The sequence below is a fragment of the Accipiter gentilis genome, chromosome 1 (assembly GCF_929443795.1).
Source record: "Accipiter gentilis chromosome 1, bAccGen1.1, whole genome shotgun sequence".
Taxonomy (NCBI): Eukaryota; Metazoa; Chordata; class Aves; order Accipitriformes; family Accipitridae; genus Astur; species Astur gentilis.
Window position 1 is genome coordinate 53,986,750 of NC_064880.1, and position 25,319 is coordinate 54,012,068.

Consider the following 25,319-nt stretch of genomic DNA (forward strand, 5'->3'; position numbering starts at 1 on the left):
TCATCTTTGGCTATGGGGTTTCTATTTTTGCATTTTACAAATTTGTTTTTGTTGCCAGGACATTTCCTGTCCCTCTTCTGCCTTACTTGATTGATTTTTCTCATTTTAATTTTTCAAATCTTCTTTGGTTATTCTTTTTTTTTATATATATATACACACACACATATACATATACATGTATATGTGTGTGTGTGTATATATATTTTCACTTTTTTCCTAAACTAGATTAATATTCTGTGGAATTGTTAGTATTTTAACTCTGCCATCTTAATGCTTCTCGTTAAAGGTCTATTATTTTTTTTTATTTTACCTCTGATTTGCGGGTATGTTGTGGAATTCGTACGTGCCACTTCATGGCCATTTTTGATGCAGCAAGTGTTGGAACTTGTGCCCATCCCAGGGACTAACAAGTGAAAAATCTGACAAAAGCAGCAATCCTGTGCTGGCTGTTTTCCACTGCTGGCAATCCAGTATGGGCGATGGGGTTGTCTCATGGCGCGCAGCCGGGTGACTCTCCTGCATCCGTGCATTACTCGGCACGATGTCCTGCTCCGTGGCTGAGGCTCCCACAGCCCTTCCTAGCAGGTGGTACAGCTGCCTGCTTGCAGGAGAGGTCAGGTAAGTGCCTTTGTGTAATCGCCCTGTGATTGTAGCCCTGGTGGTCAAAGGCCTTTAAGAGAGAGATAAGCCTGTAAGGAAGGGTAGCGTATCTTTTATTACTCGTTTGATGTAGCTGGAAGGGGAAAGGCGAGCTTTCCCAGCACATGGGCCTGAACTGAGAAGGGTCCATCTATCAACTGATCTAATGAAAACTCTTCCGTCTCTCTCTGCCCAGTCCTCGTTACGATAAGCTTATTGGGAGCAAACCCAATTGACAAGAATCTCTTTTTGGGTATCACTAGGCAGCCACTTCATTCTCATTAAATAAGGTTATATATGTGACGAGGAATGGCTTTTAAGGTTGTAAAATCGATTGGCAGACCTGAGTCGGTAATCAAGCACACATCGTTGCTGCTCCTCAGTTTCATAGTCCTCCCCGGGGACGGTGGGTCCAGGTCCCTGGGCAGCGGCCGCCAGCTGCGACCATCAGTGACACTCTTCACAGGGTGGTAAGTACCCTGTCTTTTTCCCCGTTGTAGCTAACAAGCAAAGGTGTGCTGGAAGGTGACACAAATTAAATTGCAGCTCAGCACTGAGTCCTATTAAGGACTCTAATACATCAAAGAAGCATTGTTCTACATGTTTGAACTGACTGCCCAGCTGCCTTATACTGGAGAGAAGTAGGTGCCCTCGGGATGTGCCTTTCCCTCTCCGACAACTGGAGGAAGGCTTTCTCAGTCTTTGATGGGTAAATTGTAATTAGATTAATCCCATCCCAACTTTTTTTTTCCTGTCTGATATCAATAAGATCTAAATATTGCTGTCTGATCCCCTAATAAGAAGTCTTGGATTTTTTTAAACTTTTTTTTTTTTTTGCTAGTAGACAAACTTCTTTGTGCAACAAGAACTAGTAGCAAATTGTATTCTGAAAACCCAGACTCTGCAGGTGGTATGGGAAGGCCCTTTCCCTGCTTGGATATGAAATGGGAAAGGGAGAGAAGGTGTAAATCTCAAAGATTTTAATTTAGGAGGCGTTTCGGTACTTTCTTCCAGCCTCAGGAGCGGGTGGTCCATGTTACTCTATTCTGAAATGTTAATCTCGGTTACAGTAGGGCACAGAAAATGTGTGCAACTTTAAGGCATAATTTCATGCTTAAATTGTTTCAGTAGAGTACTGGAAGATGTTTTGTCATAAATATAGAAAAAATAGTCTTTTTTTAAAAAAGATGATGCTCATCTAATATCAAAATGAGGAAGGTTGTAGAGTTGAGAAAGGACTATTTGTCTTCCAAAAATTCATCATCTGTTGAATTTGGGCGAGAGTCCAGAGCAGACATATTTTCCATGGCTGCTTTTCAGCCATTTTTGTGGCTAGTGTTAAACTTTAAATTCTTCTCGTCTTTATTTGAGGAATAAATTAGAGTTAAGGGATGGTTTTGTACAGTGGGTAGTTCTGCTAAAGTAACAAAGTGGACAGTTAATAAGTTTACAGGAAATGTCCTGCATCTAAATAAGTGATTACGGTCTTAACCGTACTAATATTTTTGTACGGTTCTAGTGCTACCGGGAGTTCAAAGACCTCGCTCCCAGGTGTCTGGAGCTCTCAAGTCTAAGTGTTTCTCTCTGTTGGGGTGCAGGGTGAGAATTGTTTCTCCCTATGTCCCACTACATTGTCCCTCTCGAGCAGTTTGTCCACGTGGGATCGCTCCTCTGAGGGGAGAGATGAGTTTGGTGCAAACTCTGGTGGAATGGAGGAGCTGATTTTTTTTCTCTGCCTGAAACTCATGCAAATAGCATCTCCTGCCCCATTTCTAGAGGAGGCGGCATTTCCAGCCTGGCCATGGTGGGTGAAACTCCATGCAGTGGTATGTCCTCGCCCACGCGAGCACCAGGCTGATTACTGCAGTGCGCTTCGCCTGGCATGTCACCTGCCTTTGCTTTTTTTAATTACTGCATTGATCAGAATTAATGGACACATTTAAAGTGGGACAGTTGGTGTATTGCAATAAAAAGGAGAATAAATAAAGGCGAGAGCAATTAGGTAAGCCTGTCCTCTCACTGCAAGTTTCCGTCTTTTTTGCTGCCTTTCCTGCTGGCTGTGGGGCTGTGCTGCCGGCCTCACTGGCAGGAGATAAACTGCTCATGGATTAATTTAAATGAAAAACTACAGTCCTGACTCACAGTGATGCCCTCGTGCTACTTTGCTCTTCCAGCAAAGGAAGAAGGGCTAAAATGCAAGCTAATTTTAGAATTATCGTGTTTTTAATGTGAGTGCATTCATCCTAGCCATTACTTAGTGTAATGAATTTCCTGACTTTGTTGTGCAGATTTAGTGCAGATTCCACAAGAACAATTAATACGTGGCAGGAATTGGGAGGAAGTGACTCTTCTCAGGTTAAAAAAAATAATGGTTCTCAACAAAATTTCATATAGGTTCAGCTGTGAAATAATGACAAGACAAATACTGCCTAATTTAATTATATGAATATTTTTTGTTTTATTTTACAGTTCTGGTTTTCCATTGAAATATGTTGCAAGCTGGAAGACGTTAGCTATGATATTTTCCTAATTTCATTGTAGCTGTTTCTCTTACGGTTCTTCTGACTTGCATTACTCAAGCAAGCTTCTTGCTCAGTGATTGCAGTTAAACAAGAAACCTTGGTACATTTACAGCTATGCAGTTGTAGTTGTGCTATTTTCTCCTCCAGGAACGTCTTTTGGGAAAGATTATGTTCCATAGAAAACTAAGCTTTCAATATAAACCATAGAAAAATTTAACTTATATCTGCATTGGAAGCGTGGTGTTAATGACAAATTACTCTTAAAATGGTTTATGCAATTTTTTTCTTTTCACAGGTCTTGATTTATAGAAAAAGAATGTGCCCATAAAGTACAGTGTGTTGTATAGTGAGGTCTTCTTAAAAATACAGTGCTATATTGATCATCCCTAGTATCCTGTATACATGCAATCAGCCTAACTGAATTTGTCTATATAAACAGTCTTTTTAAAAAAAATCTATTTCAGCAAATAAAAATGCACAAAGTGCTTTAATTAAACCATCCGGTGTTTGCATGCAGGATGCAGTTTCTTGGAAGAATGATTAGTTTTGTGTATATGAAAGAATTATTGGCTCTGTCCACAAACTGATACCATACTGGTGATCAGCAGTCGGTGCAGGGAAGCAGAGCATCTGGCTCATCGTAGTCTGGGCGGAAGGTGCTGTACATCCAGGGCATTCTCTCGTTAACTGGAAGAGCAAAAAAATTGTTGTTTCAATTCCAAAGCAGATGCCATCTTGAAAAAATTATAAATTAGAAAAAAAAATTCGATGATGCTAAATCTAAATATATTTTATAAAAGCTAAGTTACACATTCATATATTTACATATATATATATATATATATATGAAATGTCTTTTAATATGTTACAGTTTAACCTGATAAAAGCAGTGTGTGCACTCTCCTGAAACAGTAAAAGAATTATTTCTGGAGTTACCCAGTATACCTCTGGTCTTTTTGTGACTTTTAAGCGAATATTGTTTGCTTTAGAAAAGGTGATTCTGTCCCCTCCAAATACCTCTTTTAGAGTGATTTGTCCTAAATTGCAATTATGATGTGATTTATTCTTAGGGTCCCTGCCCCTTAAGTTGCATGTTTTAGGTTTTAACTTTCTCTATATATGCTTAACACAATACACCCATATACGTACAAAGTGTGTGTATGCAATGTATGTATGTATGTTACCATAGATTGGCAGTTCTGATATTTTTAATGCGGCACTTCAGTATCACCTTTTTCTCTAAGTTTGTGGTTAGCATCTTGTGCGTGGGATGACTGAAAACTAGTTGAAGTAATGCTTCAGAATCAGTTATTGTTTTCCAGTTCTAATTGCTGTAGCCTTGCAGTCAGGTACATTGGTTCCTTTCATTCCTGATACTGGGTGGTGCTCAGTGATGGTTCCCAGTGAAGGACTGAGGAAACAACCTGCTGCTTCCACTGCTTATGTTCATAGCAGTTGGATGGAACTTTCCTCTTCTTTCATTGTATAGTCCAGCTAGTTTATTCTAGGCAGCACTAATGTAAATATGTGAAATTTGTATTTTAGGAAATATCAAACTAAGTAGGAGTCATGTAAACAGCATATTGTATTTCATTGAGTTGATGCAACTCATACAGTTTTTATATTGAATGAGGTATGAATGGGGACTGTGATTTGCCTGCAGTAAATTGGACTAATGGAGAGATTGATAGACTTTTTTTTTTTTTTTTTTGAAATACGATTCTTTTCCTGTCTATAAACTAAAACTCTCTGTACTGCAGATGTTACGTGTGTGCTTCCCTTCTAAAGTGTAGGTTGCTTTGGGTTTGGAAAGCCAATCTGTAACGGTGTTCAGGTGCAAGTTTGAAATTTTAAGATATTTTACTGTTAGGAGACTTTCCAGTTTAAGCTCAGATTGCTTATTTTTTCTAGTTATATTTCTCCTTTTTTTCCCCTGTGCATCTGTAGGATGTAATCTGTATTGGTTTAGCTTTACTTGTCACTTTCTGTATAGACTGGTCACTTGGCTGGTGTATGTAGATGAGAAATAATGGATTAAGCCAGTCATGATGGGATGTGTTACTGTTATGAAAAGGATAATCTGGTCCTTTCCTCATCCTTAGAGAGCTTTTTCTAATAGGATTAAGGTGGATGTGTGTGGCCTGAAAGCTGATGTTTAAAATTTGATGCATATAATAAAACCTGAGGAAGTTAAAGCCTGCAAGTTAAAAAAGCACGTGTTACACTACAGACCGTCCTGTTGTCATTTAAGACCAAATCAGACGTGATTTCATATCAGCTTGGCCCTTAACTTCGTTATTCGCTCATGAATGGGAACCGATGGTGATGTTTTCTGACAACGGCAATTCTGCAGGAGGTATCCCGACGGTGCCACCGTACAGGAATCGATCCCTGCTCTCGTGCTCGGCAGCCCCTTGGTGGCGTGGAGCGGTGCGGGGATCCGTGCAGCACCCCGGGTGCGGGGCTGCCGTGCTCTGCTCTCCCTCCTGTGCTCCTCTCCGTGGGTCTGACAGTCACCTCTGCTGTTTCTGGAGTCGATTACAAATCCTGTAGCTGTTTATATTACAGGCTTTAATTTTTTTCCCCCATATTTCTGAATAATAAGCCATGCTAAAATTGTAACATATGGCTATGCATCTATTTTCATTCCTCCTTGCCTTTAATTAGAAATGAAAAAATTTCTTCTGAGGTTCTTTTCAGTATCCAACTTTTCTGTATTTTCCTTGCTACTTACCAAATCCTGGTGCGTGATCATGTTACCTCTTGCTAGGAAGCAACTAATTCGACTAATGTATAATTTTGCGCAAAGCATAACCGGGCAGTGGGGGAGAACTGCGTGTCCTCGGAAGCAGACCCAGTGGAAATCCTTACTTTCCTCTTAGCTTACAGCTTCTGTTGGAGTTCAATCTCCCTTCAACAGAGAAAAGCAGCAGAGCTCTGGAGGGTGAATCCCAGCCAGCTCAGCAGCATTTCCAACGAGAGGCAGCGTCAGAGAAAGCGGACTCCCCCCGGCAGACCTGGTGGCTGGCTGCTCAGCATGCCCCTGCAGGGCTCCTGCTGCTGGGGGTGCCCACTGCTGCTCTCCTCTGACCAGAAAGGTAGCCAGCTCCTGGCCAACAGGCTGGAATGACACATGAGACTTGGCTTTAACCAGGGACACTGGAGTGTTCCCTCCCCCCCCCCCCCCCCCCCCCCCCCCCCCCAAAAAAAAAGAAGTAAGTTTTCTGTCATTTGGAGGCTTTGAAGAATTGCTTCATTTTTAGGGTCTCAGGAAGAAATCATCTCTGCAAGGAAGGTGCCTCAGCGTGCTAAGGATGCGCTAAGTGATTCTTGGTGGTGCTGGGCAATGGGGTTTCCTCTGAGGGGTGGGAGCTGGTGTTCACCCTGGCAGGCAGGCTGTACCTGGATTTGCGGTGTGAAGGTGTCAGGAAAGTGCCATTGTTGCTAATGCTTTCCAGCAGAGATATGACAGAAATGGGAAAGTCCACCTTTGGCATGTGTAGCTCCTCATCAGTGGCAGTAACAAAATGTGCTTGATACTGCCAGTCAGTACTTAAATAGGGGCACACACAGTTGTTTCCCGTAGGGGTTTCACTGGATACTTTCCTGTCTCTTGCTTCTTCATATACTCTTTTGTTAATAGTGAGGTTTGCTTGAGGAGCTATCTGTTGCTGAATGACTTTGCAAATGACCAAAATAGCTGTCAGTTACTCTGTGTTGTACACAGTCCCTGACTGTAACATGAAGAATCACAGGTATGTATTTGTTTTATTATTCAGTATTTTATAGTTATTTTCTCAGTTATGGGGTGCTAGTCTAGAAATGACCAGCTTAAGTCTAAAATTCAAAAGGTACCACTTACTAGACCAGTGTGATTTACTGTCTGTGGGAACTGGCAATCGTCCCTTTTTCTTTTATGTAAATCATGAGTTGCAGTAATTTGTGACACGATAGTACAGGGCTTATTACAGCCTCCACAAGTTAGTAAGTTTAAACTAGTCATAAAAACAAGATTTATTACCAAGCAGACACCATGATTTAGGTCAACAGGCCTAGACAGGGAAGCGGTTTTCTTGATAATGTAAAACTTGTCAGTAGCTTTTCTTACAAGGGAAATGATTCTTCTGAGTGAAAAAAAACTTCTTTTTTTTTGCATTTAATTTTCATTAAACTTAGTAAAGCACAATATTTGTTAAAAAGGCATATCAATTTTTACAATCATCTCAAATTTAGCTGACCTCTTTGCAGTAATGAAATACTTCATTAAAACTGTTTTTCCTGTAGAAAACCATTCCGTAAGTGGAACGTAGCAATAATTAGTATGAAAATGCAACGTTTTAAGGTGCCGCGTGCTTGTAGAGATGGATATCTTACAGACAGGCTTTACTGCCTGGGTGCTGCTTTTACTAAAAAGGACCTGCCTGCGCCCAGCCTTTTCTTTATAAAAGGTGGTGATTTTGGATGGGAACTTCACAAGCTGCCATTTGTTCCATTTTGAATGTCTTTGCCTGGGTAGGATTCCCCTGTCCTGACTTTCCGCTAGCGTGGCAGGTTGCATGTCTGGGCATGCAGCTTCCCTGCGGGGGTCCCTCGGGAGCCCGTCTGGGGAGGGGTCCCTCTGTGCCATCCCGTCATGCCTGGAGACCTTCAACAGTGAAAAAATCCTGCAAATACCTGTTTCTGTCTGTAAATGGATTTGCCCCTTGCTAGCGAGGAGTATGAATTTTTCAAGGAGAAAGGAGATTTCTTAAGCAAGTAACTTAAGGCTTGTTCAGAAGGCAGTGGCTCTTCAGAAGGAAGCTCTTTCCTTTTTTCTTTCACTGAAATAACATCTTCTGGGCTAGACCAAAGTACATAGCCTCTGTGCACAAGTGATTGATGCCTGCTGCCGAAATATGACATAATTACCCATCAAGCCTCGTATCAAATACCAATTAGGATAATGTACGATGCTCTGCATGCATCCCAGCTGCGGGCTCGCAATGTGTCGATTCAAGTGGCGGGTGTCCTGAAAGCAATTAATCCTGGTATTCGTAACTAAATGGACTTGTACGCATCGAATCACTCTTCTTCAGACACTCCTCAGGGTTGCTTTTGATAGCTGCAGACGGGTGCGCAGGTAAGGGCCCAAAAGAAGGGTGACTCAGGGACGCGGAGGAGGAAACCTGCCGCCGTCAGCCCCGCTCTGGTCCCCGTGGCGCTGGGGGGTGTCCGACGGGCATCAGAGTCTCTCCCACCTCTTTCCCCTTTCGTGAGCCCTCCGATGCCTGGGTTACGCTGCATTTGGGAATCCTCAGCAGGTTCCTGCTGATGACTGAATTTGGGCTGGCAAAATTTGGTGTTGGTTGGAGGTAGGGAGGGAGAAGGATGCTATTGTCAGCATCCCTCCTGCTTCTTGTGTGGAGCCAAGCAGGCAGCAGCAGCCCCCCCCCCCCTCCAGCCCAGGCAGGGGACTGGGGGACTTATTTGCAAAACTTTTCACAAAACAAGTAAGAAAATTCAATAAATGTTTTTCTCTCCAAACTTTTGCCTTGTTTAAAGTACAGCATGGTAGACTAAAAACATTGAACTGTTCAGCCCTGCAGGGAAAAACCACAGAGCTACAACAAAGAGGAATCTTTTACTAAAGATTTACTGAAGGTATGTGTAAATAAATTCTGGCAGCTATCAAACATTTCTTTTTTCATAAACGTTGAAAAAGCAGCCTGTTAATGAAAGCAGATAAGATGCTGAGATAGAAAAATTATATGTCAGTAGTGGTTTCACTTTATAAAGCACTCTAAAATACTAGAATGACAGCCAAGGGGGGTCAGGAAGGTTTAAAAAATAAAAATAAATGAAATGCCTCTTACCTTCATTCCATCCAATTACTGTCTGCATAATTTTGTTTTGCAGAAACTGGTTTGACTCTCACCGTTAACCTTACATTTGTAACTCTACTTAAATATTTTGGGCTTCATTTGTAATGGTGAGTTTTTCAAAATAAAGAATGACTAATGCAGGAAAAAATGGCACGAACTTCTATACACAAACTGGTTTGACAAAGATCTTTACAGGCTGGTAGGACTACAAGCAGTAGTTAACATGGTATGTAGGTAATGCCGTTACGGCAGTATGAATATATTTAAAAAAGAGTGCCCATCATAGGGTGCCCATGGTGGGCAGGAGGAGCACGTGAAGGACCCCCCGAGCAAGGGATTCTCTTGCTGAGCAGCAGGAACTTCGGAAATGTGGCCCAAAATGCGTGGCAGGCCAATCCTCCGTCTGTTCGCTTTCCATCGACTTTTGCTTGCTTACCGCTCAGCATCGGTTAGGTATTTCCATTGCATTTAAATTAATATTGATACACTAATACATCTTCCCTGGCTTATTGCTCACTTCTAATTATTTTCAGAGAGGTAACTTGTATCTCATTGTATGCGCAAGCCCAGGATTCATTTATAAAACACAGCCATAAAGGTGATAAATGAGAGTGTGATTCCTGTGCCTCCGACCCTTTCCTTCAAAGGCCGGGGCTTGTTCCTCTCCACTCCAGCCAGCTGGCTGGGGAGAAGACATTGTCGCTGCTCCACAGAGCTGCCGTTCTGCGCCCAGGAGCGTGGTGACCACCAGGACAAGGGGTGCGTGCGGCAGAGGACAGCATCGCTGCTGTCGGCACAGGGACGTCGTGTCCGAGCACTGCCGGCTTAGGGAGCAATGGGCTGCTCCAGAGTGCCCATCCGAACAGATGTGAATCCTCTCCTTTTCTCCATTTTTTTTGTCCAGGATAATTTTTCCTACAACGGAGGAGGCACATGAGTAGGCTGAACCTCGCTGCTGTTCTTTGCTGATCTTGAAGCCTTGTCCTAAGTTTCTGTAAGACGTCTTTCGATTAGAAATGGCCAGTTTTTCTGTCTTGCTTTATGCATCCTTGGTTTTATCTTTGTGTATGAAACCACAAAGCAGAAAAAATTATCTAGAAGCTTTGGATTGATAGAAACACAGCCACTGCCTTTTTCCAACACCAGAAAAGCAAGTAAATTGGTGCTGTTGATGCGTGTTCCCCAAGGACACGAGGCGAAGGCTGCCTTGCAGACGCTGCCTGTGAAGCCTGGTGCTGCAGGGAGCCCGTGTGCCGTCAGGCAGCGCCTGCGGGCAGGGAAGGAGGCCTTGAAGAAGACCCCTGTGATTTCTCATTAGTCTGTCCCCATCCTCGTGCACATACACGGTGTGTAACGCCCGCTCAGGGCTTCCCCTCGGTCTTTGCTTTGGACATTACTCATGCCACGGTCGTGGCCAGTACTTTCAGCAGCAAGCTGCTGCCTGGTGGTGTGAGCTGCAAGAGAGTCACAAGCAGACGCAGCTCTTTGCACTCTCGCCTTCGTGTCTTCTTAATTTCCCTTTCTACTAGAATTTTTGTTTCTCTGCATGGTGAGTGCCTTCCATTTTTCTCCTCTGAGCCGTTCCCAAGAAACATTAATCCCTGCTCGTTCCTCTGCTGGCTACGCTGCCCATTTACAATTATAACCAGGAGCTAGCACAGGGTAGAGCTCGGGAGGTTTTTTGGCTTTGCTGTTGTAAACGTGACCTGACTGGTGCTTGCGGGTGCCCCAGAGGGTGCTTGGCCGCTGCAGCCCGGGAGGAGATGAGCCCCTAAGCAGCTCCATCCAATGGCCTGCGTGGAGGAGAGAAGGCTGACTGCTTGTGAGACAGAGTGACAGCGAAACCATTTGATGACATAATTGGGAGTCATATATTTACGGTTTCTTCCTTCAGGGTTGGTAACATAACCATTGAGATTTTACAGAGGCTGAGGTTTCACAATGCCTTTCCTCAGCCGACTGAAAGAGTTTTTCAGAGATTCAGTGATTACCTAGTATCAGGGCTTTCACATCGCTTCATTCTCTAGTTTGTCTTGAAATCCATTATAGTGGAAAAATAAAGCAAGCAGTACCTGGAGATGCTGTATTTTTTTGAAAAAGATATGAGCCTTTCATTGTCACATTCATAAAGATACTGTTTATTAACTGCTTAGGTATGCAGTAAGATTGGAAGGGGGTGGGCTGGAGCGCATAATTGTTTTCATCCTCTTGAAAACAGTATGACTGCTGAGTCCAGTTTCTGTGGTTTCTTAACTTTGTATTACAGCTGATTTGCTAAAAAGAACAGCTATGGTTCTGAAGTGCATTGAACTAGTATGATATTTATTTAGACTTTGAATTTTTATCGAAATCTAGCAGTAGCTATTACTGCAGGGTACTAAACACGGCTAGTAATGTGGAAACCTTTTAACTTTAGATTGCATCATTTAACTGTGTGTAGATTTCTTATGAATTAATGAAGGATGTTCATAGAAAGTTGATGATTTTTCTGATGAGAAGATGCCTTCTTTCAGATCTTCTCTCTTAGAAATGGCAGCCAATATCCGTAAGTAGACTTCACATCCATCCTAAATGGTATTTTTTAAAAAATCTGATGTTCAGTTTATTCTCTCACTCCAGACCTCCTTGGACCTCTTTAGGCTTTCTGCCTTGAGGCTATCCATAGCAGAGTCAGTTCAGGTTGGTATGTCTCCAGACACCATGTGAAGCAGAAATGCTGAAAAAAGTGTATTTATGACAGAAGTTACAATGAGTTCTGATGCTTTTAGTATTGGAAAGTAACGTTCTTTTTTTTTCTTTTTTTTTTTTTTCCCCAGAATCATGGTACTCTTGTGTTGAGAAATACTGTGAAGTAAATGATCTATTTAATGATGGTTATGACAACCTTACAGGATTTATTGCTCCTGTATAATTAAAACTAGAATTCTTTATGTTCTGGATTAAGATAAGTCTGTGTATAGTTCTGAGCAGCAGAGATACATCACGTAAATGGCAAAGGACTGTGAATTGATCCTTCAGTTTATTGGATTCTGCATGGAGTTTATGGCAACAAATTATTTGGGATAAAATATCTTATATGCACTATGGAGATGCAACTGAGAATTATTTGTTTAGGATTCAGGTTTAAAAAAACAAAGCAACCAACCAAAAACCCCCAGCCTTCTGTGTAGCAGGCTAGTAGAAGGTGACTGCAATTCGGATAGCCATGCACACAAATACAAAATGGCAGTGATGGCAGGTATGATGTATCACACCATGTCAGGACTATTCCTGGTGACTGTGAAATTGGACGTGTGTTTTGGGTGATGGAGCGAGCAGGAATGTTCCTTAGCTTCAGTGTGCTTTTCTTTCTGAAGTCAGTGAATGTTGCAAGGGCTCTTCCTGAATTTTGGATAAAAGCTACTGTGTATCACCGTGGCTGGCAGCACTGGGAGGCAGGGCTGTAGGGGTCAGACTACACAGCTATTAACTGGTTGCTCAAGCAAAACCATTGGAAAAATAAAGTTATTACTTTCAGCTGTCTTGTTTAATGGAAAAAATGAATAAAGATAAAATAAGCAATAAAGATAATGCTTGAACTGAAATGTTACACAAGTAATTTAATGACAAACTAGAATAAATCCAATTCTGGGATTTCAGTACAGGAGACTAGAGGTTTTCCCCATGTGAAATGGCTGCCGCACGGACCATCTCCAGTGCAGCTCCTGCTAGCCGGGATCACCATGTTCTGCTTTATAACCAAAGGGCAATGCTCCATGGCCTAGAACAACTGCTTAGGTGATCTTTTTTCCCCTGAATATTGTTTAGCAGTAAGAAAAAAGCAACAAGGAAGTTATTCAATACTGTATGACAACTTTCTGTTAAAAAAAACCAAACAACCCCAAACAAAAACTAATGCTCTCTTGCATTCATGATGAGTTACTGATTGCAGCTGAAAACCTGCAGTTCTCCTGTGTGAAGCTGTACCAAAAGTATTTTAAGTAATACCAAATCATTGTTATTTAGAAAATAAGACTGTATACCACATATAGGTGAATTTGATAGGGAGGTACAAACCGCTGTTGTTCTTTAAACAATGGGGTTTCAGTCATCTTCTGACTTAGTCCTTTAGATGTCACTTCTGCCTGTGTCCAGATGCTCCTCCGGCCAGCACGGCAGTACGGTGGAGGGGTTTTTGCTGTCTTTCCTTATTACAGACTCATCTCCACCCCTCCAGCTCCAGCTGTGCTGTCGTTTCTTTTCCAGTTAGGCTGCAGTTTGTTGACAGTCATCCCTGAGCCCTTGGGGAAGTAGCCGCGTTAAGGCTGCAGAGCCCATCCGCGTGAAAATGCAGCACGACGGAGGTCTGCGGCCAGGATCCTGGCTTTCCCGAGAAGTGCAGGGCTGGGGCCAGCAGGCTGTGGGAGGAGAAAGCTCCTAGAATTTGCAAAATGGTGTTAAACTGCATGTAACACAGCTACGGCACCTCCTTGCTGGAAGGAGGGGATGCTTGCAGTCACATTTCATCCCTTGGTGGGCGCCTGAGGCAGCGGAGCGAGGCTGTGCTCAGGGTACGTTAAAGTTAGGAGCATCTTCCTACGTGTATAGCTCTCCATTTAGCCAGCTTGCCTAGCTAAAGATAGCATGCGGTATCGGAGAGACCTGAGCATGGGTTTTGATAAGATTCCTCTGAGAATGAGACAAGAATGACAGATTTTATGCCTCGTATTAGTATTGTAGTAAAATATAAACCGGTGATAATTGGAAGCTGCGTGATGCATAACCTGCATTGGGAAAGACCGGGCGCCTGTGCTGATGGGGGGAACAGCTGGGCAGCAGGAGAGGCAGCAGCCAGCTCTGCCTGGTGTCTGGCTCCCAGCTATGGTACTCCCTGTTTGATGTATATACTCCTCTTTCAATCAGAAGTTTATTTATGAAATACATTTTTCAAATTTTCATCATAAGTAGAGACAAATTATCATTTACTAAGATATTTTTACCAGTAAGCCATTCACATTTTATCTTCTACATGTTCTGTGTATGGGGATGTCTGAGAAGACTTTGTGTATTGGGCAGATAGTAATTGTGTGGGGCTTACACCCCTTTAGCTACTTTCTTCCCTAACTCTATAATGAGATCAGTTTTATCCTCATCTAGTTGTTTTTACCTTTCCAAACAGCAATAACATCAAAGTTGGGAATTTTTCCTTTCAAATTGCTTGCGATGCTGGTAGCTGCAGAACGAGCGAGATTCGGGCTGACATCAGACTCTTAATAAAAAGAGAGTTCTCTGCTCTGTTGTTCAAGAAGGTGCCATCAGGGACGCCCAGCTCTCCAGGGCTGTGCATGCACGGGATGGTTCCTCCTGGCAGAAGTGGTACGTAACGCCGTGGTCGGGGGTCTAACCCATCCCTACAGAGGAAGATTTCAGATTTCAGAGCAGGGCTTGCAGCCCGTGGAGCAAACTGGTAGTTTTGAAGCAATCCAGCCTGATTGTTGCTGTTGGGGGAAACCGAGGTTTTTATCTGTGATGGAAAAGTATAAAGTGGTATTTCCAACTTCAGCTTTTAGAAGTTTCAACCAATTAATAATACATGAATAAGATTGGAATGACTTACTGACTAGACAGTTTCTGAAACAGGAAAATGCTTTTCGATGCGGAGGGTATTTGTCTTTTTTTGCAATGCCTATTGATCGCGTTTGTACACAGTACCCACAGAACGCCCTCACCTTTCAAAGCGTTGGCAGTGTGCTTGGTGGTTAAACCAAAAAGCTGTGGTTTCTGCCTATCAGCATCGCTGCTGCTTGTGTGTTACTGAGGGTCTGGAAATACCGCCGGGACGTTGCTGTGGGCAGCAGTCCTCACCGCGTCTGGGTGGGGTGAGCTGGTGGCCGGGCTGTGCGTCTGAGGGGACCAGAGAGACCAACAGGTTTTTGGGGTGTTCCCATCCAAGCTTAGCCCGGGAAGGTGGGACACAGACGGGTGTGCAGGGGGTGACCCAGCTCTGGGGGGATGGACCCCACAGCCCCCCATAGAAGAGCAAAACAGCATCCTTATGTTTGCAGTGTTGTTTGTTACTCAGAACTGCAGTGCAGGTGTTGCAACCAAAGTATAAAGACAGAAGATGAACATTTGGTTGAAAAAACAACCAGAAAAAAGCATGGATGATGAGTCCTTATGTCTTCTGAGAGTTGCCATGCTTATTTGTGCAACAGTCCTTGTGCAGTGTTTTTACTGAATTGTTAAATAAATTGAATACTTTGAAATCTACTGGGCTCTGCTTCCCTCACCCTCACCCCTTTCTCTATCTTGAATTTTGTGCTTTCTATTCTCCACTCCACCAAAGACCTCAGCACTTCTAATAAGCCCTTGTGAGGGGGTTGTTTTCATTTCCAAAGGAGGCCTATCTTGGCTGACAGATGATGAAAAATGTCTGCAGGCAGAATGCTGGGAAAATAGCATTTTTATTCTTTGTGGGCATGCTTCAGTCAGTTCCATTATCCCTGCGTGCACCAAGATGGTCATTGAAGAGGTGAGCTGTTAATTCTTGTGCTTGGAGGTAAAGCTATGTTTGATAGACCTTTTTTTTAAAAAAAAAAAAAAAAAAAGCACACTTCAGAAATATTTGAAATCTGCTTCAGTAAGTTAACAAGCAAAACTGCTGAATCACTGCTCCTTCTTTGTTGCAACTATTAAATAGAGTTAACCGAAGCACTGTGAGGCGCATACAGAAGCCTCCTTCGAAAAGTGTTAAGTGTATACAGCCCCTTCTGAAATTACACAAGTGTGGCAAGGTGTAGAACTCTGCGGAGATTTGTAGGTTACTTTGGTTTCAACATCTTGAAAGATAATCACAGAAGAATACTGCTGCAAATTAAAGCAGCCTTGTTTGCTTTGCTAGAATCATATGAATTTATGCCCTTGAAGGACAAAAGCTTTTTTTGGTGCTTTATTCAAACCAAGCTCGATTTCATTGAGTGAAATCAATGGTTTAGAAAAGGCAGGCAAGGATGATTTCAGGTACTGTTTGGCCTCTCTGTGGGGAGGGACTAAATTAAATAATTCTACTGCTTGAAAAAGTGGTAAGCTAAGAAGGATAAACTGAGGATTTGTAAAGGCATATATAGGCAGAGGAGGTTGATTAGGGATTCAGTGTGTATACCGAGGTAAAAACCAATGAAAATGTGAGATAACAAATCCAAAGCAAATAAAAGGGACACTTTTTTTGCCAGCAATGCTCAGTTAAGTCATGCAGTTCATTGTCAAAAAGATAAATAGATTTAAAGAGGGAGTATGCAAGCTGGTGGCGATCTATTGAACATAATGGTCTGGGTACAGCCCCCACCTGAGCAAAGGGAAATCTCTGAAAGAATTATTTTAAAACCTGTGTCTTATCTTTTCTGCCATGATCTATCAGTTGCTCTGAGACAACGTACTAAGCCACAGACACCTTTGTCCTGATCTAGGAAATGATTTGTCACCTTGCGATTTAATGGATGCCTTTCCCATATGCGCACAAAACAAAGAAAGAGTTTTGGTTGTGGTTTACTGAATTATAAAAACTGGAAGAGGTCTGAAGGTGCTTCATCTAATCAGTTCTGCTGTTGATATTGTTTACTCCTATGTTTTTCACGGTTCTGTTGTAGATTACGTGACAAACAAGTTTTTCTTAATTTGCGCACTGAATCATCAGCACAGACTTTTGTTTTGGTCAGTAGAAGCCTGACCTCTTCCGTGCCGTTTGTTCTCTGGCTTTAGCTGAGATTTCTCTTTGCTCAGTTCCCCACACATACTTCTAACTTTGTCCACCTCTGCTCAACCCTTAAATATTCTTAAAGAGCATCACTTCTCCAGTTTTTATGTGTTTAGCTCATGAAAATTCTTCTATTTCCTCAGGTGTATCAAGGTATGAATATAATTCAGTAATTTATTTTATTGCTTGGATTTCATCTAGGTTTCCTTGAAAGGCTATAAAAATTCTGTTTTCAGAGGTTTCAAAGCAAATATTTAAAAAACCTCCCAAAACAACAACCCACATATGCTGTGGATGTTTTAAGTCCAGTTAATTGTGCCCTGTGTGGGGAAAGCTTAGGTGACCTTTTGAGATCCACTTCCATCCCTATTCTTCTCTCATTTTCCTTCTTTCATCGTACATTTAAACAATGATAAGTAGACTGCAATTTCAAGTTCATTAATCAATGTGATTTACAGAGGAGATGAGGAATGTAGGTCTCTATTTTGTTAAGGTTTTTCACAGTGTGAATTCTTAATATTAGAAGATTAAGCTAATACAATCTTTGTGGAAAGGAGAAATGATGTGTGTATTTGTCATAAACACCTGGCAGCAGTAATGGGATTCATGTGATAGCAGCTATATGCAGCCATCCTCTGGATTTTGTTTACCATTTAAGATGTGTATATCCATATATGTGTGTATGTATGTTTATATACGTAATTATATATGTGTAGGAAAGTATTTTTCTTGTGCCATTTTACTGGACCATGGTGTGTGTCTCAAGCTTGTCCTCATGTGTCAGGATGGACAGTCATCTTTCGGATCTGCAGTACGTGTTACCCAGAGCTCATCCATACTGAAAGCAGAAAGGCTTTCTGATGGTAGTACTCACATTATTTGAGCTATAAGTAGCTTATGTTAAAAAAAAATAATAAAAAAATACTGAAAGAGTTCTGTCTTCAAGACACACGTGACAGAAGATCTCAGATTACTAAAGCACGGGTCACCTCGTGCTTTGTCAAGGGTAGCATGATATACCAAGGAGATGCCGTGTAGATGACATCAAATCTCAACGTCTCCTCCAGGTATTGGTTCTGCTCATTCCTCCTCACCCCTCAGCCAAGGTATCTCTGGGTAAGGACAGAGCCACGAAAAACAGAGCCTTTGCAGTTTTGAAGTATTTTAGTTTCTTCAGCCTTTCCTGGAAGTGGAGTATTCCCTTAAGTATTTCAGATATCTAAAAACTTATTTCTTTTTTGACTTAGCATCATCTCATGTAACTAGTATACAGGAAGGATACTTAATGAACTTTGATAGTTGCTGAGGATTAAGACACATTTTTAAATTCACTAAAATGTATTTAGGGCTGTGTCACAGATACCTTATGAAACATTCATGTTTATAGAGCTGGCAAAAAACCTGTTAATGATGGACTTAGACTCATTTCACTTTGTGAAGGGGAATATGGTCAAGGTAAGTTAGAAATCTTAAGTATGAATCCAAATATGTTATTCTAATTAAGTTCTCATAAAAGTGAATTAATCTGGTATACAAAAAGAATTTTCCTGGTTACTTCAGCCTATAAATCTGCTTTGGTTTTCCATACGTCCTCTGGGGGCTAGTTTTGAAACTTGTGGTGGGTGTTTGTTTCAAGGTACCCATGCTGTGGGTGGGGATGCTTTCAGCTCCCCGAATCCTCGTGCCGTCCATGATGTTGTCTGTTTGATACCCTCTCATCGCCATCGTCCTCCTGCCACGGACACACAGAGGGTCCCCGCTTCCTTCTGGAAATGGGCAGATTCCCTCATTTCAAGACTTCTAAACCTGAGTGAATCCTATTTACATTATACAGACTTTTAGTGCCAAAATATATCCGTGAACTTCACAGGCAGGAGAGGCTCTCCTGGATGCCCTTTGCCAGCAGGATAACTGGGCTTTCAGCGCTGCCGGATGGATTGCTTATACACTGAGATACGCTGGTGGGTGAAAGCCTTGAATAGTGCTTTTCGGGTAAGATTTCATGCAAAGCAAGTCGAACACAAATGAATTCAGGAGGCTACTGCTGTACATACGGTCAAAAATGCAGCCTGTCCCTGTGCTTAGAAACGACTTGAAGTACAGTATGAGACAAAATTGCCGACACCTATGTCCCTGAAGCTCAGGAAGGTACAATACAGTAAATAAAAACTCTATCAGTTTACGGAAGAGTGGTGTGAAAGACCAACACAAGCCCATGGAGACCTATCAGCAAGGCCTGATCATAGAATGAGGCAGAATAGCGAAGAACAGTGAAGTGTGACATTGAAGTTTTGTACAAGTGTACCAGCAAGAGGAAAGCCTGATAAGGATGGAGGTGGGCTTTTCAACGCAAAGGAAAAGCAAATAAAAGATGAGTTGAAGTTTTTTGTTTGCCGTTTGTTTTTAGTATTCATTAAAACTTTTGACTTACCAGCAGCAGAAGCACTCCCAAAGTATTGATGGATCAGACGTGCTAATAAGCTTACTGATAGACAGCCAGGTAATGTTTATGTAGAAAAATGAAATGCATCTCTCGGTTTATCCCCCCTGGCTTCAAGGATTGTGGCTATCCCCGAGTCCCTCCTTGGGTCCCCGGTACAACTGGAAGTTATTTAAAATACAAGCCTGGAGGTGAGTTCACGTACTTGGAAACATGACAACGCTGTGTTTTACCTGTGGGTTTGGGCTCAGAAGGGCTGCTCCTGATGGGGACAGGCAGCTTTCTGTGGAGTGAATCAGCTCTTTCCATTAGGGAAAAAACATGCAGGCAACAGGGGTTGGAAAATCTCTAGACCTCTCCTAGTTGGAGAATTTGCATATTTTTTTTTTTTTTTTTTTTTTTTGCAACATCTGGGCAGCCCCTCTTTGTGAAGACCCATCTTGCTATTACCACTGCAGAGGGATGGAGTTACTCACTGCTGAGTCATTTAGAGTCAATGATCTTCACAATGCTGTTGAAAAGTATAAAAGCTATGTAGAAAAGGTGTTTTGGACAGTAAATTCTAAGTGATGTTTTCAAAGATGTAAGGAAATTGCTTGCTATGCTCATTTTAGCTTATAAACACCAGTACAGGTGGAGTAATTCATAATCAGCAGCATGCATTCACTGATTGTTGCCTCTTTTACCATTCATACATTATGAATACTTAAGAAACAGATTTTTTTTTTTTATCCTCTAGATGAAGAGATTTTATGTTATATTTATGTTCTCTGATTGAAGAAGTGTGTGTGTCTATGTTTTACATAAAGATTTTTGTATGGAAACTTCAATACAAATTTGGTATTTCATAAACTAATCTGAACAGTTTGCTTTGAAATATGCGGTACTAATGAAGTATGCTGTACTTCCTAGAAAGAGGGTAAAGCAGAACATAAAAATTTGGTGCGATGGCAATATCAATATTTGGAAAACCAAAATTGTTTTGTTTGCTTTGGATAAATAACAGATCATTCAGTAAAAATATTTATAGTGGCTTTGTGCATTTAGAAAGCTGACTTTGGTGACATACCTGGTGTTAGAAAACTTTTGACACTGCCTTTAGATTCTCAAATCTATTCAATGCTAGCAAAAATTCAATTTTCTATGAAAAGTTTGCTCAAATCGAATATTTACAAAAGATCTTCATTTGCTAAATATTCCTGCCATGTCTGGTATTGTGATGTTTACTTGGGTCTTATTTTAATATTTTATATATTGTTTGGAAAATGGAAAGTGTTCTTTTTTCTAACTTGAATATGGTTGCATTGTTGTGTGCTTTGCATCTGCTGGGTTTGAGATGGTTGAGGACTGTTTCTTACAGACTCTCTGGGCTCAAAACTTATTTATTCAAATATGGGAGAGAAAATGCAAGAAGAGATGGTCCTGGGTACGGATTCAAGTTACATCTCTGAAAATGCTGGTGTGTATGTGGTTGTTAATTCATAAACAGTGTGCAGCTTCTCTAAACTTTTAATAAGCTGAGGTTGCTGCATTTTAACTGTAGCAGAATTAAATATGTTTCTCCATCACAGCTACGTGTAAGCTATGATTGAAATGTAATCTGATAATACTTTGCTTTGAATAAAACCATGTGAGTGGAAAGGCTGTTGAGGAAATTTCTGATTAGTTTTATATTAAACTTCAGGACAAGAAAATCTCTTTTAAGTTTGATCTTGATGGACCTTAGTAAACAACAGAAGAACACGGAATCTTGTAACAAAAATTAGTTTTGGAGATGAAGGAATATATAACTCATGCTTTCATGCAGAATAAACAAAAGTTTTCAGGCTGAGTTTAATCCGAGTCTGTGTGATGGTACACTGCGAATGCACTGGGATTTCTAATGAATTTACAGTGAGTTTACACTGGAGCACAACATCCTCTACAGCTGCCTTCCTATTACTTGGGCTCAGAATATGAAACGCTTCACTGTTGGTATTCCACACATTTCAGGGAGATACAGTTTTGATATCTGGCTTACTACAAGGAGAGGCAGCAAATTTACTGTCATAATAATGACTGTGCTAATAATGAGTTGCTAAATTCTGGTTTTTCTCCCCTAAATAATTTGTTTTAATGAAAAGTTTCTGATTTCTACAGGAGATTGTCACTAAGATATTTTTAGCCAATCCCAAAGTATTTCAACAGAAAAGAGAAACATTTTGGTATGTTGCCTTACTGTTTCAGAGGTGTTTAGTTATGCTCTGTGTTATGGCACGAGATGCCTGATCACCTCGCCGTGCCCGTGCTGGGGCTGCAGCGGGTGGATGGGAACATGACCCAGGCAGCTCCTTGCCTGGACAGGGAGATGATGTGTGTGCTGCTGATGGGGTATGATGGAGAGGTGGTCTTGGTCTTCTGGATAGGGTCTGTAAAGTCATGCAGGTAGTAGAGACCCTTAAATACAGCTTCAGAGGCAGAAAAACCAAGAATTCCTCTTCCAAAAGATGATCAGACTGAAGGATGCCACAAGGACAAACTTCCTTCGCCTTCTCATCACTCCTTTTCCTCCGCAGAGACATTCGTCCCTTTTTTGAGGAATTCCTTCCTTTCCGTTTAGGTTGTGTTTCTGGGGGAGAAAGGCAGTGGCCAAGCTCCTTTCTGTGCTTCTTACCTGTTTTTCCACAGTTTCAGCAGTCAGGCTGACTCTCTTTGCCTGCTCCCTGCTGCTGTTTAGATAACTCTGTGCCCTCTGCCTCTTCCAGCAAAAAGGAGGCAGAATTTATTTCCATAAACAACATTTGCAGCTTGAGGGACTAGCTTTTCAAATTGCAGTCTCTGAGGAGTCTCATCGTTTCTCCAGAAAGTGATGATATAGCAGAGTTTAATTACCAGCCATTAATGCGGAATATTTCATGTTCATATTACGCATTACATAAATATACCTTATGAAATGTTCTGAGAGGAATTTAATAGCATATATAATGTATAATTGTGTGTCTATGTGGGCAATGCAGGTTTCTAAGCAATTCTGTGGGTGAGGCGTAGCTGCGGCGAGGTGCAGCATTGCGCTAAGAGGCAGCTAAAAGCACAGCACGGCTATGTTCTTCTCGTACTTTATTTCTCGCCAGTGGTACTTCTAAATGGTTTTGACTGCGAGATGTATTCTCCAAGATAAAATTCTGCCTACTAGGGAACATATATAGCGGTGTAGTCATGAATTCCTTTCCCAAAGCCAGGTGAGAGGAATCGGCGGCTCTGCTCAGACATGAAAAAAGGTATCTAATAGCATCTCAAGCGTGCCTGCAGTGCTGGTGCCCGTGCCACAGCCTGTTTAGCTCCCGGGAGGATGCTGCCAACCCCAATAGACGTTAACCAGTGAGCCTGTCGTCCTTAGGAAATCGTGCCGGACGCAGAGAGCTTCAGAGTTGCCACATTTAAGATTTAAGCATCTGTCTGATAGCAATTTCATCTTTTCATGTAATCACAGCAAAAGCTAATAATTTCTTCCTACTGCAGCGCATAAAGGTGCTACTTCTGATCAAAGGGAAGGATAAAAAAATAGATCAGATAATACTGTAAAACGTTCTTCGCTCAACCGAAGCATAAACTAGAACTGCAGAAACAAAATTTCTGTGCCCAGGGTGTGTAATATTTATTTTTAAAAAGCCTTTTATGTAAATTTCTGCTAGGTTGTTCTAGCAAGCCTTGATGTCTGATTTGCTTGGAAAAAATCATAGGTTTCTCCTTAAAAAGTCCCTTAGTCTGCTTTCTGTGCATTTTGTAGAAAAGGGCTTATTCTTCTAGCATATTTTGTTGTTGTTGCAAAAATAAAGGATCTAATTACTCTTCAGGTAGTAAAGAAGACTTCAAAAGTGACAGTCTTTCAAGATATTAAACATCAAAATGTTTCAAAGTAATTTTGACACTAAAGATGAAAAATGAACAGGATGGCAGAAAAACAAAGCCAAGAGCCCTTCGTTAAGATGGAACGGCAATGTTGCAATACGGCACAGAAGTTCGCAGCTGGAAGGGCACCGTGAGCGTCAGTCCCTGCCCGGTACGGTGCTGCAGGACCACGTGTGTGAGGACTGGAGTCGCGCACCGAAGGGTTGGCGTCTGCTTATTCGCGAGAGCAGCAGCTGACAGTCAGCACTGAAGACAAATTAATCGCTGTTAATTAACACCTCTCACCAGAGGCTGATTTAAAGTGTGAATGTAAAATTGGTTGAGGATTCAGGTGTTCTGTGTTCTGTTGGTTGATACAGCATCTAGGTAATAAGTAGTTGGGAGGGAAGCTGGCCTCTTCTGCTTAGCTGCACATTGAGGTCAGAGGAGGAAACTGGTGGTGATTCTGTCATCCTTTGTCTAATGCTTTTGCTTTAGAATAATGATTATTATAATTATTTGCATAGGTGGGCTGTTTCCTTCCTTTTCATATGCTCTTGCCTAAAAAGGCAGTCAACATCTTGTTTATTTTGGTGTGCTTGTATGAGATGATACTGTAATTTTCCTTAAAATTCAAAATTGACTGTACAAATACTTCTCAAAACTAGGCTCTAATAGTATGTAAAAGATACTCTGTCAGGGTTGAGATACTATATTTTTCAGGATAGATTGTTGGGTTTTTTTGGTCACTGAAGATTAATTGATTTATTTACTTACAGGGATGGGATTATGCTATCACATGCCTGGTAGTTAAAACTAAATAAAAAAAAATAATAAAAAAGTTGGTTAGAATTAGTGTAATACACATGTTCGTCAAATATTTTAAGTAGCTATAAAAGTGTTTTCCAAACCTTTTCTGTCTGTGGAATCTCACAGAGAATCTGGTGTTGTGCTCTGTAGTCCTGGTGTAAATCTCTTGAGAACAGTGACTTACTGTCATTGTGATTACAGCCAAAAGCTGCAAGTGAACAAATCTGGGTTCTTTAGTCATCTTGGAAAGGAACTAGATATAAATTTGGATTCAGATAGAGAAAAAACCTCACAGGGAAGCACAGAGAAAATTGTGGTGTGGTGTATTGTTATGTTTTTTAACGTTCCTTGTTGAACACCAAAAATTGCAGAGCCCCATTGGTGAAGAACAAAACTGCTGCCCATATACTAAGAGCTGACTTTTGCTATTTTGTGTTACAGCTGTTATTTCTCGAAACCAAGAAGGACCCGGAGAGATGGGAAAGGCTGTGCTCATTCCAAAGGATGACCAGGAGAAGATGAAAGAGCTGTTTAAAATCAACCAGTTTAATCTTATGGCCAGTGACTTGATTGCCCTGAACCGAAGTTTGCCTGACGTGAGATTAGACGGGTGAGTCCCCGGAGCGTTCTGCAGAGCGGCGGCATTGCCTTTCAAGGCATGAGATACGGCACTGTCCCAGGGCTAATTAATTAGTGGGTGTTACTACCCATGGGTGCCTGAGGAAGCTGTTTGAAAATGCCAGGGTTTACCCGTTCTAGATTTGGCTTCTAGTGCACAACTTTCTTAGGAGAAGAGTTACTGCATCACAAATGTTATTATCTGGTGGAATTTATTTTGCGAACAGCTGAATAATTGTCAACTTAGAGCAATCCATTTGCATTGCGGCACATAACAAAATGCCCTCTGGTGTGTCTTATCACCTGGGATAATTTAAATATTTTTTTCTTCAGGGAAAACTTTATTTCTAGGGTTTTAAAATGATAAAAACATCAATGTCTACTTTATAAATTTTCATAACTATGCTGGTGGCATTTAAAAATTGACATTTTAGCGCTGATAAAGAGAAAATGCTATCAATACCAAAAACTACCTGCAGGATGCAGTTTTCTTTTAGTTTTATCCAGAAACATTTCCAGAATAATCAGAATTTTATAGAACATCTTTCAAAATGTTTTGCAACAGTACCAAAACTGAAGAGGGTTTGGTGGTTGGGGTTTTGTGGGGGTTTTGTTTTGTTTTTAAGTCTAGTAACATATAATCATTATTTTTGAGTGAAGCCTGACATTTGTGTGGTGACTTTGAGACTGTGGAATAGCTTGGGGGAGTGTTTCACCAAGCCCATTGAATTATTTTTGAAGGAATTTACGGACTAATTTTTCCAGTTACAACAGTGGGCTTGTGTTTCTACATGTATCTGATGTGAAAGTACAAATGTACATGCGTATCT

General features: G+C 41.4%; 1 protein-coding gene across 5 annotated transcripts in view; it reads left to right on the top strand.

The window, feature by feature from the left end:
* GALNT13 (polypeptide N-acetylgalactosaminyltransferase 13) overlaps positions 1-25,319 on the top strand; it is a 153,705-nt gene that overhangs the window by 40,366 nt on the left and 88,020 nt on the right. For all 5 annotated transcript variants that reach the window (XR_007507113.1, XR_007507111.1, XR_007507112.1 and 2 more), the window contains exon 4: positions 24,313-24,481. Coding sequence is in view for 2 of the 5 variants with exons in the window: in XM_049809347.1 (XP_049665304.1) it covers positions 24,313-24,481 (169 nt within the window). In the remaining 3 variants the exon portion in view is untranslated. The remainder of the gene's footprint in view (positions 1-24,312; positions 24,482-25,319) is intronic.